Consider the following 14,868-nt stretch of genomic DNA (forward strand, 5'->3'; position numbering starts at 1 on the left):
CACACACACACACACACACACACACACACACACACACACACACAGTCATAGAGTGAGCATTTCCTGACTGCAGGGTCAGAGCCAGGGCCCTGTGATAAGGGACCTCCTATCTGGCAATGGAAGGTGTGGGTTTTCCTCTATCTGGGAAGGGCATCTCCATTTCTACTGCCTGCCTGTGCACTTGGCCTTCACTGCCCTCTTGCTGGAACATGCAGGGAGTGGCTACAGGAACAGTCACCAGAGGGAAGGACAGGGTGGCAGTAGAGGGGGCTGGGAGGTGGGCGAGAGGAAGGGGAGCAGAGGAACATAGCAGGTGCCCTCTGCCTTCCTGAGGAGGCGGTCCAGAGCAGCCACTCCCGTGAGGAACCCACATGAGCCACTGGAGTCGCCCCATCTCACAGATTGTGGAAAGCCAGAGACTTCATCTAACTTCCCAAAGTCACCAGAGAGCAGCTGCACTTCCGGGGGGTTTCTCCACTTTTTATGCCTAGAGGCCCCTATTAGTTTGTGTGTTGGTGGAAAAGCGCTAGCAGCAAACCAGATGGGACCTGTTTAGTGAGCAGCATTGCCCACACCTTTGGGTGTCTTGCAGACAGAGGGGTTTCAACTCCACAAAGGGCCTCAGAGCCAATTACCCATGTAATTAGTGACAGAGGACACGTGGGACAGTTGTAGGTTTGGATTCAAATGAGAAGAAAACCCATTTTCAGGTCTCCTTGAATAGGCGGGAAGAGGTGCAGGTCCTGGAACTTCCACGAGGACTCTGCTGGAATCCACTCTGCCATGTCACCTATCAGCCCTGTCTCCCAGGCCTTCCCCCCCCCCCATCCCCAGCCCATCATAGTGTGGCTCCACCCAGCACCTCTCAAAACTACATCCTCCTCTGTCTTTCTCCATTCACACTGTGTTTTAATACCTTAAATGTCAAGGCCCTTCACCTTCACACAGATTAGCGGCTCTCAACCTGTGAGTGGCAATCCCTTTCACACGAGTCAACTGATACCGACCATCGGCAAACACAGATATTTATGTTACAATTCCTAATAGCAGCAGAGTTACAATTATGAAGAAGCAAAGAAAATCATTTTATGATTTGGGCGGGGGAGAGGGGTGCGGGGCAGTCACCACAACATAAAGAGCTGGATTAAGGGAGTCGCAGCGTTAGGAAGGTTGAGAACCACTGATCTACTGGGACAAGCGCCTACAGGGTCAAATCCCCACACTTCCCCTGGAAGAATACCTTTCCATTGACCTCATGATTCCGAGGCCTCCTGAGAGCTGACACCTGCCTTGGCCTCACTGTGCCTGTCTGCTTTCAGAACATCATGGGCCCTTTCCTGTGCTAACTTGCAGATGAGGGCACGGGCTCTTAAAGGATGCCCAGTGGCTTGTTTGTCCAGCTGAGAGGCAGCCGAGCTACACTTGCAATGCCCTTGGCTCCATCCAGAGCTGGACTTTTCCTCTGCAGGGCTGTGTGTGTGTGTGTGTGTGTGTGTGTGTGTGTGTGTGTGTGTGTAAGAGGAGAGTGGGAGAGAACCTGCGTCCCGCCAGAGTTCCGGGGCTCTGGGCGGGTGGACATGGGAGAACTGCACACACTTTCCACGCGGCCCCGGGTGAGCATCTGGCTGTGTGAAGCCACTGACCCCACATGGTGGGTGGTAGACAAGGGGCAGCCCCAGGTAACAGGTTCTCAGCCTCCGGCATCCCACCCTGGATACCACATAGGAGCTGAGAACAGAATAGGGGCCCTGGGGAGGCGCTTGGCCCCAGGGAGGAAAAGAAGAGAGGGCAGGGGGAGAGGCGGTGCTGGATGGTACCCATGTGGGCAAGAGTCCTTGTTCAGGTCCATGGCTGGAGCGCAGGAAGGCCTTCTGGTAGGAGGTTAGACGAGGCTCTTTAGGAGAAAGCCCATCCCATCGTTCAAGCATGGCGGGCCTTGATGATCAGAGAGTCTATGGTGTTAGAGCTTTATTGTAGAAAGGCAGGAGAAAGGAGAGAAGGTAGAAAGAGAGAGGGAGAGGCCGGCCATGGCCACATGGAGAGAGGGGGCAAGGGAGAGAGGGCTAGAGAGTAAGAAAGGTGGGAACTTAGAGAGAGAGAGGAGGGGCCAAGCAGCCCCTTATAGTGGGCTGGGCTTCCTTGCTGTTGCCAGGTAACTATGGGGAGGAGCATACCTGGCTATAATCAGGTAACTGTGGGGGTGGAGTCTAGCCAGAGTGCCAGAAGCTTGGGACATTATCTGCATAACTGATAGCCACAAACCTCTCCTGTGGGGGCTGTGGGGACAGTAACCTCGACAGGAGCCAGGGGGCATGATTGAACAAACACCTTCTGTCCCATGTAGGTGGAAATCACTACCCACCGGGTCCCACCGGGTCCCACCGGAGTTCAAGACCTCAGCGCGACTGGAGACCAGGCTGGCTGTGCACAGCCCACTGCCCCACAGGCCTCCACCGGATTCAGGGAAGACCTGGCTCACATCTCCCCTGACTCCTCTTGCAGGTGCCCAGCAGAGTGCCACAGTGGCCAACCCAGTGCCTGGTGCCAACCCAGACCTACTGCCCCACTTCCTGGTAGAGCCGGAGGACGTGTACATTGTCAAGAACAAGCCCGTGCTGCTGGTGTGCAAGGCTGTGCCCGCCACCCAGATCTTCTTCAAGTGCAATGGGGAATGGGTCCGCCAGGTCGATCACGTCATCGAACGTAGCACTGACGGCAGCAGCGGTGAGTCCCCCGTGGGGGTCTCTGGGTGGAGGAGCTGAGGGTCTGTGAGCCCTGGCAAGCAGCAAGACTGGGGTGCAACCACCTACTGACCGATTGCTTTCGGTATCACCAGGCAAGGGTGCCCCACACCTGGCACCCTATGAATATACAAAGGCCTTCTCTAGAAGAGCCCCCAACATCAGCTTGGGAAGTAGAAGAGAAGACCCCCCCCCCCACACACACACACACTCACACTCATCCATTGAAGTGCCCCAGGGTCTCAGCAAAAGGTGGCAATGTAGGATACATCTGGGTCTGAACAGGGCTGCACAACACTAGGGCAGCGTGGCTGGAGGCGCCCTGCAGAGAAACATGGTGGAGGGGAGTGGGTTCCACACAAGAACTCATTCTCTGACTGTTGTTTGCTTTCTGTTCGAGCATGCTTGCGTTACATGTCACATCCCCTCTGCTGGGGGAACACGGTCCCCCCCCCCCAGAAGGGCAGGCGATGGAGTGACTTCCCTAGTGAGGGGAGAGCAGAGTTGAGGCTTCCTCAGGGCTCACAGACATTCTGGTCACGGCTCCGAAATGAAGATGCGTGATGGATACCACTGACCTATGGGACATCAGACCACAGGGTGATGTGACCGGAGCGATGGGTGACACGGGGGCCGGTGTGGAGGCTGATAAGAGAAGCAGACCTAAGATAACTCTGCTGTAAGGGCCAGGGAGGTTCTACGGGCACGGGCTAAACCAAGAAGTACCCTCACCAAATCTCCCCGTTACCGGCTCTGGTCTCAGGCGGGTGTCCGAGGGGCATTGGTAGAGTGCCCTGAATAGGCTTCCAGTACTTCCCAAAAGAAGGCGCACAGGGGCAGCTGCTAACACGGAGAGCCTCTGGCTAAGTCCCCTGCCTCTTTCCACCAAGACCTCAGCTAGCCTGAGACACAGCACATGCCCTAGGAGACTGCCCACTGGGACATGTAGGCCACCGGCATGAGGCGTGAGCCATAGTGCCACCCGGCCGGGCAGACGGGCGGTACCAGAACCATGCAGCGCTCCAGAGGAGAGGTAACATCCAGGTTTAGAAGTCTGCAGAAGGAGCGTCATCCCTGTCTGAAGGGATGGGGTGAAAGGCAGAGAACACCACCCTTGAGGACGGCTCGGGGTCGGGTGGGAAAGTGAGCCTGGTGTGCAAGCAGATGTCAGGAAAGCTGTCGTCAGGCTTGTGCCGTGGGTGGATCCTGCAGGGCAGATGGCGAGGCAGTGGCCTGGGAGAACAGTTGGAAGCACTCGCTATTGTGAATGCAAGCTGAAGAGCCCCGGATTCAGATGGCACCTTAGTCCTCACACGCAGGCTGTTTCACAGAGACAACCGAGGCCTTGTCTCTTTATGGAGACAACCAGAGGTCTCCAAGCAGGTCTGCTGACCCACAGAGAGAACACCCATCCCCTGCCGCCAGAGTTCACAGAGGCCGGATCCCTTCCTGCCACGTGCCCCAGCCCACCAGCAGAAGCCGCAGAGCCTACTCCCCTTGACCTGTTTCCTAGGTTAGCGACTCCTGGCTGCGCCCCACAGTCCGCACTGTCCAGCCGAACCCATACCTGCTGCCTGCCACTTCCTTCCTGCCAGCCCTGAGCCTTCACTGCACATCCTCAGTGCCAGGCTGGCTAGGTGCTAAAGCTTCAGCCCCCATGGCACTCTAACTGCTGATCCAGCTCTTACTCCCACAGGCAGGATGAAGCTAGGGAGCACAGCTCAAGAAAGTCCTCCATACGATCCTCCCAAGACTAGAGTTTGTCGATGGCCTAATGACCGTTAACTGCAGCTCCAGAGCCCGAATTGTCTGGGCCTGAGAACTCCGGGCCCCGGCTCAGTGTTTTTACCTGGGAACTTGGAGTAAGGGGTCTTTGCAGGTTGGTGGAGAAATCCTGTAACTGCATAGGCAGAGCACCATTTCCGTCACGGTGAGCCCTACCACTGCCGTGGCAAGTCCTCAGAGAAGGACTGAGCCGAAGGGAGCTGCAGCCCAAGCCATCCTGTGACTCTGAGGACCTGTCCAAGCCTCCTGATCTCAAACATTCTGCTGTCACGAGGTCCTAAGTGCCCAGCCCTTTCTGAGGAAGTAGCCTTGTGCCTTGGCGAAACAGACATACTGAGAGTCCCCATCCTACACTCCCTCTGGCTCCCGTGATTGTCCCTCCAGATAAGCAGAGACACAGAATCATGGAGACACGTCCCACATAGCTACCAAATCCCTCTTTTACCTTGAACTTCCAGTCTTGGGCCTTCCAGTGGCCAGCACATCAGAATTCACTGAGTTTTTCTAGCTGCTGGAGGCCAGAGTACTGTGAGGCCAGAGTACTGTGAGGCCAGAGTACTGTGAGGCCAGAGTACTGTGAGGTCAGAGTACTGTGAGGCCAGAGTACTGTGAGGCCAGAGTACTGTGAGGCCAGAGTACTGTGAGGCCAGAGTACTGTGAGGTCAGAGTACTGTGAGGTCAGAAGGTGGCTTTTCTCACCTACACAAGAGCATCTTGCAGGTGCATAGACCCTAAATCGGTCTGGTCAGGCAGGCATGGCAGGGGTTAGAATTCATTGCAAACCTGAGCCCCGTTTATTCATGCGGTAAGGGCTAGGGTGGCAAAGGGGACTCTCACAAGAGACAAGCTCCAATCATTTGCCTTCGCTTCCCATCCACAAGGCCAAGAGAAGCCTGGAATCTATAAATGCAAGCGCCGACCTCTGGGATGGGCTATAATTTATTACGTTACACCAATCAGAGAAGAGCTCCACCCTGACCTCAGAGCACCCAGCCAATCCTCCATGTCCCAGACACACGCAGCACATCTCCACTGCGTTCCCATCTGTCTACCTCTTCATTCACACACATATTCTGCCCCTAGTCCAGCCACCCTGGCGTTCCTGTTTGCTCTCCAAGGCTGGCGGCTGCTCGCATTTCCTTGTCGGGAGCTGAGATTGTACACCCCACTCAGAACCAGGCTCCTTAATGACCAGCTGGAGGGCAGGGCAGGGTCTCCCACCTCTGCCCTCAGAGCGTGGGTTATCTTAAGGGTTTCCTCTGTCGAGGTACTGCCCGAAGCTAGGTCCTCATGGATAAACTTGGCCCCCGTGGAAGGGGGACTGAAGAAAGACTAAACAAAGGAAGACAGTACTTCCGTTTAGCACTGTTGCTCCCAGCCTGAGCCACCTGGAATTGTAGGTAACTGCTGCTTGAGGGCCATAAATAGGCATAAATGTGCACCCAGAGGACACTTAGCATCCCAGGTCAGGATGTTCTAGAGGTTGTCCATCCCTAACCCCGAGACAGGAAGAAGGGAGAGGAGACCCTGCTCGATCTCAGAGACTCCATCACGTTCATGTGTGCTTGACAGCTGGTGACCAGGGCTTTTCTTCTGCACCCAGGCCCTGGGAAGGGCACCTTGGCTCTTAGCCCCACCCAACCCCACACCCCAGAGAGAAGGAAGAGCAGGAGGGGCTCCAGAGCAGAGGTGAATGGCCCAGTGGTCATCGCCACCGGAGGCACCCCTAGCCAAATACAACCTGTGAGAACTAGCCAGGGGCCAGCCTGTGCTAGGCTGGAGAGACTCCACAGGCGGATCTGGGAAGGGGTCAGGGAGCCATGTTAGAGAAATGAAGAAGGAAAAACAGTCTCCCAGGCCGGCAGGCTCAGCTGGGCTCACCACTCCTGCAAAGCAACCCTAATTGAATTTCTCTGTTAACAATGGAAACACATTGGCGGCTGGCCTCTCTCTCTCTTTTTGATAAGCCAGTGACCCAAGGGAAATTGGGGTCAGGAGGAGGAGAAATTGGAAACAAACAGTCTTTTCTCACTCCTGGGACAGTAGTTTTGGCTGCAGACCAGGGGTGGCAGGGGGCTTTGGGGCAGAAGGGCATCCCCCATTCTGGGTTGTCAGGGAGACCGACCCCTCCCCCACAAGAACCCCAGGGCCTGGTTCTGGATGCTGAAGAAGGTGGAGATCTGAGTGGGATGGGAGAGGAGTTTCTCCTGGCACACCCAGACCCTCCGACCACCAGAGCCCTTCCCCCCAACCCCTGCCTGCTGACCTTACCTCTTGTACTGTCACCCCCCACACACCAGGGGGTGACCAAAGTTAGGCCACCCGGGTGAACCCAGAGGCCTCATACTGGATTCAGAGCACCCTGGTGCTTATGGGAAATCATGTGCACTTCTGCACCTGCTTCCTTAACCCAGGGGAGCACCCCCATGGAGCACAGGGTAGGAAGGGAAGGAACAGCATGGGTGAGATGCCACCATGGCATGTGGGAAACCCTGAGTCCCAGGAGTCTATTCCCATCCTGCCTAGCAGCTGTAACGCTAATAGCTGTTACATTATCACCTGTCAGATCTCCCTGCTGGCCCTCCAGGGAGTCGAGCAGACTTCCCCACCCTTCCCCTTCTACCTACGAAGAGCTCACTCAGCCTGTTTGTTTCCCACTTGTTCCCTCAGCCTGCTACCAAAGCTCCACTTGAGAGTAACCACTTTATAGACCTTCCTACCGGTGACTTCCTTGAGACAGGCCTCAGGTGACCAAGTAGAACGAATGGAACTTTCTAGAAGCCATGCTGCTCACATCCAGGAGATAAGCCAGCAGCATCCCTGGAGCTCCCTCCAGGCCGAGGGAGGCTCACGGTGTCTATAAGCTGCTGTAGGTGGTGCGGGGGCATCAACCATCTGGGACAGGGAGACTCAGTGTAGCCTCTGAACCCGGCAGGATTGCCAACCATGGAGGTCCGGATCAACGTATCGAGGCAGCAGGTAGAGAAAGTGTTTGGGCTGGAGGAGTACTGGTGCCAGTGTGTGGCGTGGAGCTCCTCGGGAACCACCAAAAGTCAGAAGGCCTACATCCGGATTGCCTGTGAGTACTGGACCAGACCTGTGGCATCCGGGCACGGTCACTAGAGGGTATCCCCTGGAGAGAGGACGGCAGGCTCCCTGGAGGTCACAGCCTTACCTTGATGGGTAGAGGCGGTGCCTGGGAACATTCATCACCCCACATTCCCCAATGCACAGGACACCTCCTTCGGTCATGTGTCATGACTTCTGCAGGGCCAAGGGCCAAGAGTCAGCTGGGCTAATCTGGACACTTAAGGACACTTAAGGACACTGGTTTTACTCCTCCAGATTTGCGCAAGAACTTCGAGCAGGAGCCGCTGGCCAAGGAAGTGTCACTGGAGCAAGGCATTGTGCTACCTTGTCGCCCCCCGGAAGGAATCCCCCCAGCTGAGGTGAGTGGAGGGTGCGGGCTTCCCAAACCTCTGATCCTACCTAAAGCTCCGACTCCTGGCTGCCACCTCCCCAGCGGTCGCTCTGTACCCTGGTCAGGCCAGCACGGGCCAGCCATGTAGTGTCGCGCGGCTTCTCCCCCCTAGGTGGAGTGGCTCCGAAATGAGGACCTCGTGGACCCTTCCCTCGACCCCAATGTGTACATCACACGGGAGCACAGCCTAGTCGTGCGGCAGGCCCGCCTGGCCGACACTGCCAACTACACCTGCGTGGCCAAGAACATCGTGGCCCGTCGCCGAAGCGCCTCCGCCGCCGTCATTGTTTATGGTGGGTCCTGGGCTCCCCAGTCACAGGAAGAGGTACTGAGTTGCCAACAGGGACTCGATGTGTGGCTCGGAGGATAGAGGATGGAAAGGCGTGGAGCAGGAGCCAGGCTAACCAGACAGTGGCCTGGCTAGGAAAGGGGGCAGAAGTGTATCTGGGCAAAGGAATGGGACATACGGGTCACTTGTGAGTGGGGAGCACGGTGCAAGAGACGAAGAGACAAGAGGAGGCTCAGAGGGAGGCTCAGACGTAGCACATCAACCTTGGGCGTCTCAGTCCCTGGAATGGGAGAGAGAGCCTCAGAATGAGATGCCTCCCTCCCCCAAGATCAGGCAGACAGAGCTCGGATAGGAGCTGCCCTGCAAGAAGCCGGGCTCTAGCTGGAGATGCCCTGTGACCTGCAGTTTAGCCTAGCCACCCTGACACTTGCCAAAAGTAGAGTATCTGAAGGCTCTGCCAGCCCCCGGGGCCCGCAGCCGAGGCTTGGCCCTCCTCTGGGTTTCTCCGGGCACAGGAACAGCCCACTCACTCCTGGCGTATAGGCCCTTTGCCCTCCTGCCCCATCCCTTGGCCCAGCATGTGTGAGGAAGCCCCCGCTCCCTGACCCCAGTCCTTCTCTGTCCGGCCAGTGAACGGTGGGTGGTCGACGTGGACCGAGTGGTCCGTCTGCAGTGCCAGCTGTGGGCGTGGCTGGCAGAAACGGAGCCGGAGCTGCACCAACCCGGCACCTCTCAACGGGGGCGCCTTCTGTGAGGGGCAGAATGTCCAGAAAACAGCCTGCGCCACTCTGTGCCCAGGTACCGGCAGCCACCGACTCCTGCATCGTTCCTCACCACGCCATCTCCGTGGCCTGGCTCCATCGCACCCACCAGCCTGCCCGCCCCCCTCCCCCATGGCTCCATCCCACCCGCCTGCCACACGCAGGGCCAGGCTCAGTCTGAGGTGGGGATCAGGGTGCGGTGTGGTCAGAGTCAAGGGCTCGGTGTAGGGTCTAAGGTGCAGTTTGAGGACAGGATCTAGGCTCGGCCTGGGGCTGCACAATCCACCTGTGCCTGAACCAGAAGGGCCATCGTGTGACTAAGAGCCACCTCAGGATGGGGACAGCCTCCCTGGGTGGAGAGAGCCAAGCAGGCCTCAGCATCATTGCGTCTCCTCGTCATTAGCATGTGTCATCAAGGCTAGCTGGACACTCAAGGTCTGACTGATCAGAGGGCCTGACCCTGGCATTGTACCCAAGCCCAGGCCCTGCCTGGTCCAGATGACTAGCGGGGCCACACAGGCCGGCCACCCAGACCAACCTCCTAAGCTGACCGTGCCGTTCCGTCTCTGCCTGTCTCTCTTGTCCAGTGGATGGGAGCTGGAGCCCGTGGAGTAAGTGGTCAGCCTGCGGGCTTGACTGCACCCACTGGCGGAGCCGGGAGTGCTCCGACCCAGCGCCCCGCAACGGAGGTGAGGAGTGCCGGGGAGCTGACCTGGACACCCGCAACTGTACCAGTGACCTCTGCCTGCACAGTGAGTCTTCTCTGCCCCAGGGCTCACCTCTGACTGCCGGGTGACCCTACCCAGCCCTATGGGCTGTGGTCAGGGCAGCCACTCTCCTGCCTGAGTCTCTCCAAAGCTTAAGACCCCAGGGGTTCCTTTCATCTCTAGCACACTCTTCCCTGTGTTACACAGACATACCACCTTCCCCCCTGAGACATGCGCAGATGTGAACCTTGACCCCTGTACACCCATCTGCTCCCCTGCGGCTTTGAAATTACCCAGTCCCCCAAACGCACGCATAAGTCCTGTGGGGGTGCCGGGCTTGTGAGGCCTGTTAATTACAAGGCCATAACTAACAATTAAAGATCTCTGTTGGATTTCTTTTTTCCTTTAGACTACACCCTCCCCTGTTCTTTCAATTAAAAACCTAATTATCTGTGTCAATTCCTTTCTGATGGACATTTCTTCCATTATGCAAAACTCTTAAAAATCGATAGTGCTTCCTCCGAGCAGTTGGTCCCCCACCCACCCCAGGTTCAGAGCTGGTGGTATACACAGGGCTCACACTGACCTGGAAACGCCGGAGAAACCGACCACCCATGTATCTGCCTGTTTTCCATTTCTATTATGAACTAGCAAAAGAAATTTATTAGTTTTAGAGGCTCAAATTCCAAATAGCGTGACGCTGGCTCCGGCAAATGTGCCTTCCACCCCAAGCCACATTGCTTGGTGGCAGATGGTACCACGTCAGTACTGTAGACAAGAGAGAGATCACGTGTCAGGAAGAGAGAAAGACGGACACAGAGACAGGTAGACACAGGCGGAGACGGGTAGACATGGAGAGATGGACAGCCCCGTGGTCTCAGAGCAGCCCTCACAATGGTGTGATGCCTCCCCACTGGGGCCCGCCTCTTAAAAGGTCCGAGTGCTGCTCATGTTGCCACAGTGGGGATCACGCCTGTCCATAGGAATCCTTAGGCATGTACAAACTACAGCACCATACTTTGGGTCTCCCAGGAGTTCACCTTGCCCCAGCCACCCTGACCCCCCAGCTAGGAGCCGAGGATATACCACTCACCCAGGCGAAGTAGCTCTTCCCCTCCTCCACTCTGCCTGTGAAGGCGCGTGACTTGCTCAGTCCCAAGCAATGTTGTGGGTACAGAACTAGAGTGTACCCATCAATACCATGCTCCCTGCTGCGTGCCCACTGCCCCCGGGGGGTGGTGGTGCTGAGATCCTATTCTCCTGGGGATAAACCATGGGCCTCTCCTCTGAAGCCCCTACGTCCCTGCCATTCTCAAGACCGCGCTTTCTCTTGCAGCTGCTTCTGGCCCCGAGGACGTGGCTCTCTACATCGGCCTCGTCGCCGTGGCCGTGTGCCTCATCTTGCTGCTGTTGGTCCTTGTCCTCATTTACTGCCGCAAGAAGGAAGGACTGGACTCAGACGTGGCTGACTCATCCATCCTTACCTCAGGCTTCCAGCCTGTCAGCATCAAGCCCAGCAAAGCAGGTGAGGTGCCACCTACCCCTGCTCTCCTGCCTGAACCCCCCAAAGCTGAGCCCTCCCAAGGCAAGGGCTGTCGACGGGGGGGGGGGGAGCCCTGTGAGCCACTACCTGAATCCGTCTTTATCCTGTAGACAATCCCCATCTGCTCACCATCCAACCGGACCTCAGCACCACCACGACCACCTACCAGGGCAGCCTGTGTCCCCGGCAGGATGGACCCAGCCCCAAGTTCCAGCTCTCTAATGGTCACCTGCTCAGCCCCCTGGGCAGTGGCCGCCATACGCTGCACCACAGCTCACCCACCTCTGAGGCTGAGGACTTTGTCTCCCGCCTCTCCACCCAAAACTACTTTCGTTCCCTGCCCCGCGGTACCGGCAACATGGCCTATGGGACCTTCAACTTCCTCGGGGGCCGGCTGATGATCCCTAACACAGGTAGGCCCCTAGAACTCCCCAGAGAGCGTGCAGGATAAGACTACTCTTGTCATCTTTCCGCCCAGTCTGGCCACTATAGGAAAGGATGCAGTTGGCACTGTAACAAAGCCATGGAAAGGGTCTCCTGATGCTGCCTGTGGACGAGAAAGGATTGTCTGTTCATTTATCACACAGTCAGCCTTACATGTTGATAGGTTCTGCATCGGGCCCTAGGCTCAGGGGTAGGGCAAACACCAGACCCCAGAGGCTCACAAAACAAGACAGCAGAGCACCCCCTCAGGACCCGCCCCCTCCCAGCTTCCTTGATCTCATCCACCACTCCAGAGAAGTGCCTCGGACCGGATCCCTGAGACCTCTTGATAGAAGATCCACAGACCCTCCAAAGGCCATCTTTGGAGAAATCTCTGCAACCTGAGAAGGCTGACCACCCCACTTTGACATTCTCTGTTCCCTCTCCTTAGGTGACCCCATGGACTCCTGATCTTGCCCCTCTCTGCCTGTTCTGGTATAGGCGTTCCTCAGGGATACCCCTCCCCACCCCACCCCGACTTCCGCCTGTGCCTTTTCTCTCTGAGTGATCTCACCTACTCCTCCATCCCAGCCCCCAGTTCTCGCAGAGCATTGGAACTCTGCATTCAGCTGCCTCTTGGACAGCTCCATCTGCCTGTCTCACAGCACCTCAGAGTCTTTGTGCCGAAAACAGAACCGTCGTCTCCCACCCTTTCCCTCAGCTACCTCCTCCCTGGCTTTCCCCAGCTCACGGTTGGCACAGTGTCATTGCTTAAGCTAGAAACTGGTCTGGGGTCACCTTGGGCTCCTGCTCTTTCTATTCCCACCCCCTCACCACGAGTCAACTGTATCACATGATGTTGCGTGCTCCCCCTTCCCAGTAGCTCCTGTTCCTCATCCTGCCCTGCTGTGTCACCACACCCGGGCTAGCACCTCCCTTACCTCATCCCCGGTGTCTACACAATTACTGAATGAATCTAGAGTTGATTATGCCCCCTCCTCACTCAGTCCCTTCTAAGGTTCCCAGTTGCTCTCTACAGAGCCCCAGTGACAAGGCTAATGCGACCCACCCGCTGCTGACTAGCCTTTGCATGCTTTTCCCTCCTATATGTAGTTCTGTATGTGACAGCCCACTACAGACCCTTGGCACCTGAACACATGACACTGTCCCTGGCTCATAAGTAAGGGTCTCCCTACCTTTCCTCCTGGCTCATCTGTTGCTGCTGCCTGTGCCTCATGCACCCCTCAGGACAGGGCATGAGAAATCCTCGTAGCTCAGTGAGGTGAGCTGGTCCCTGTCAGCTGTAACAAAAAGGCAGACAGATGGTGGGTGCTCGGTGGCCCCTGCAGTGTGCCCACCCCCGTGTCGCTCTCCATTGTTTAGTTGCCGCTCTCCTTGCTGGGCTGAGAAAGGTTGCACCTTTCTTCTCGGCTTTCTGAGTGGCCAGCATGAGTATTCCATCTTGGATGCTCCCCTCCAGCAGGCATTCACACCAGGAGGTGTGTGACTGCCCCCCCCCCACACTCCGGGCAGCATCAGGTTCTATGGTCAGTGCAGGTTAGTGAAGGAAGCAAGAGGTGAGAGCACATGGCCACAAGGTTCCCTCTTCTGGGTTTGAGCTGTTTGTGAGACAGTCACGCATCTCACTCGATGGTAAGACGCCAACAGGTACACATCGTAGAGCACACTTAAACCACTCAACAGCTCCAGTGTCGGGGGGCCGTATGATCCTAGGGAACCTTCACTGTGTGTTTGTGGAGTATAAGTGTCCTTGAACAGCCTGAGAGTCCAGCCCCGCATACTGTGGAGCCACCTGCTGCTTTAGGGACAAAGTCACAGAATGCCTCCCCTTTTCCTGTCCTCAGAGCAGGACCTCAACGCTGCTCTCCGTGATTTCTCAGCCCTGCCCTTGCTGTCTCCACCACAAAACTCCCCTTCCTCCACACACTGATACCACTCCTGGGGCAGAGACGCATCAATAGACCAGGACATTGGAGCCGCAGATCTTGGCCCTTGAGAGCTGTTATAGACCTGCCCCCTGCCCCCTGCCCCCTGCCCCCACAAGGATGGAGACAGTGACAGGAAGAGACCAGTTCTTAGAGCGGACAGGACTAAGGGAGGAGGAGCTTGAGCAAGACCAAAGGACCCTGTTCTGGAACCGCTGAATGTAGCAAAGTTGGGCAGAGGGACCGACCGCTGGGATGACAGTCAAGGGCCTTCCATGGCAGGCCTGGAAGATGGGGAAGGTTTTGAGCAGAAAGTGCCCTGGTCCCAAAGAACGTAACAGGAGGTGGGACGAGCTTCCTTGTGTCTTCTGCCCTACTTACGCTCCTAGCTGGGTTGCCTCGGATGTTCTTGGAGTCTCCCTGACTCAGAGTCGTGCCTATGTGGGTGGTGGGACAGTATGGCAGTCCTTGAAACACCTCTGTCCCCAGACAAGGATGTCTGAAGAGGAAGCTTGTGGGTCTGGCTGGTTCCTGGGGTATTGGGTATTGGTAGCCACAAGCCGTGACCCCTCTGCTTTTACAGGAATCAGCCTCCTCATACCCCCGGACGCCATCCCCCGAGGAAAGATCTATGAGATCTACCTCACTCTGCACAAGCCAGAAGATGTGAGGTGTGTGCCCTGCCCTGCTGTGGTAGGGGGCCAGGAGGGCACCGTCTGCTGCTCCTATCGCCGGAACCAACCCAATCCCCCCCCACCCCCCGCCCAGCACTGCTGTGCCTGTTCTGACCTGGCCCGAGGGAGCACAGGGAATGAGGCGCACTTAAGCTCACCCTGCTTTGCAGGCCCCCCCTCCTTACGATGTCAACCACCCCACCGCAGAGTCCGTCCCCTAACCCCGCGGTCTCTAGGACTGGCCACTGACGCCTTTCCCTCTCCACCCATGTTTCCCCACTTGAGGTTGCCCCTAGCTGGCTGTCAGACCCTGCTGAGTCCTATCGTTAGCTGTGGGCCCCCAGGAGTCCTGCTCACCCGGCCAGTCATCCTTGCCATGGACCACTGCGGGGAGCCCAGTCCCGACAGCTGGAGCCTGCGCCTCAAAAAGCAGTCCTGCGAGGGCAGCTGGGAGGTACGTCGGGAAGAGCATTTGAGGCCACCCAGCCAAAACACTGGCCCCACAGTGGGCATGGCCT

At 57.1% G+C, this 14,868-nt stretch overlaps 1 protein-coding gene across 2 annotated transcripts in view; it reads left to right on the plus strand.

The window, feature by feature from the left end:
• Positions 1–14,868, plus strand: part of Unc5a (unc-5 netrin receptor A) — a 57,814-nt gene that overhangs the window by 39,942 nt on the left and 3,004 nt on the right. Inside the window, exons 2-11 of one of the 2 annotated variants that reach the window (XM_021216067.2) lie at positions 2,503–2,724; positions 7,462–7,605; positions 7,872–7,975; positions 8,120–8,300; positions 8,927–9,094; positions 9,645–9,809; positions 11,101–11,289; positions 11,418–11,720; positions 14,260–14,347; positions 14,636–14,804. In XM_021216067.2, coding sequence (XP_021071726.1) covers positions 2,503–2,724; positions 7,462–7,605; positions 7,872–7,975; positions 8,120–8,300; positions 8,927–9,094; positions 9,645–9,809; positions 11,101–11,289; positions 11,418–11,720; positions 14,260–14,347; positions 14,636–14,804 — 1,733 coding nt within the window. The remainder of the gene's footprint in view (positions 1–2,502; positions 2,725–7,461; positions 7,606–7,871; positions 7,976–8,119; positions 8,301–8,926; positions 9,095–9,644; positions 9,810–11,100; positions 11,290–11,417; positions 11,721–14,259; positions 14,348–14,635; positions 14,805–14,868) is intronic. The other variant, XM_021216068.1, reaches the window with a different exon arrangement.

This window comes from Mus pahari, chromosome 16 (genome assembly GCF_900095145.1).
Source record: "Mus pahari chromosome 16, PAHARI_EIJ_v1.1, whole genome shotgun sequence".
In the NCBI taxonomy this organism is placed as follows: domain Eukaryota; kingdom Metazoa; phylum Chordata; class Mammalia; order Rodentia; family Muridae; genus Mus; species Mus pahari.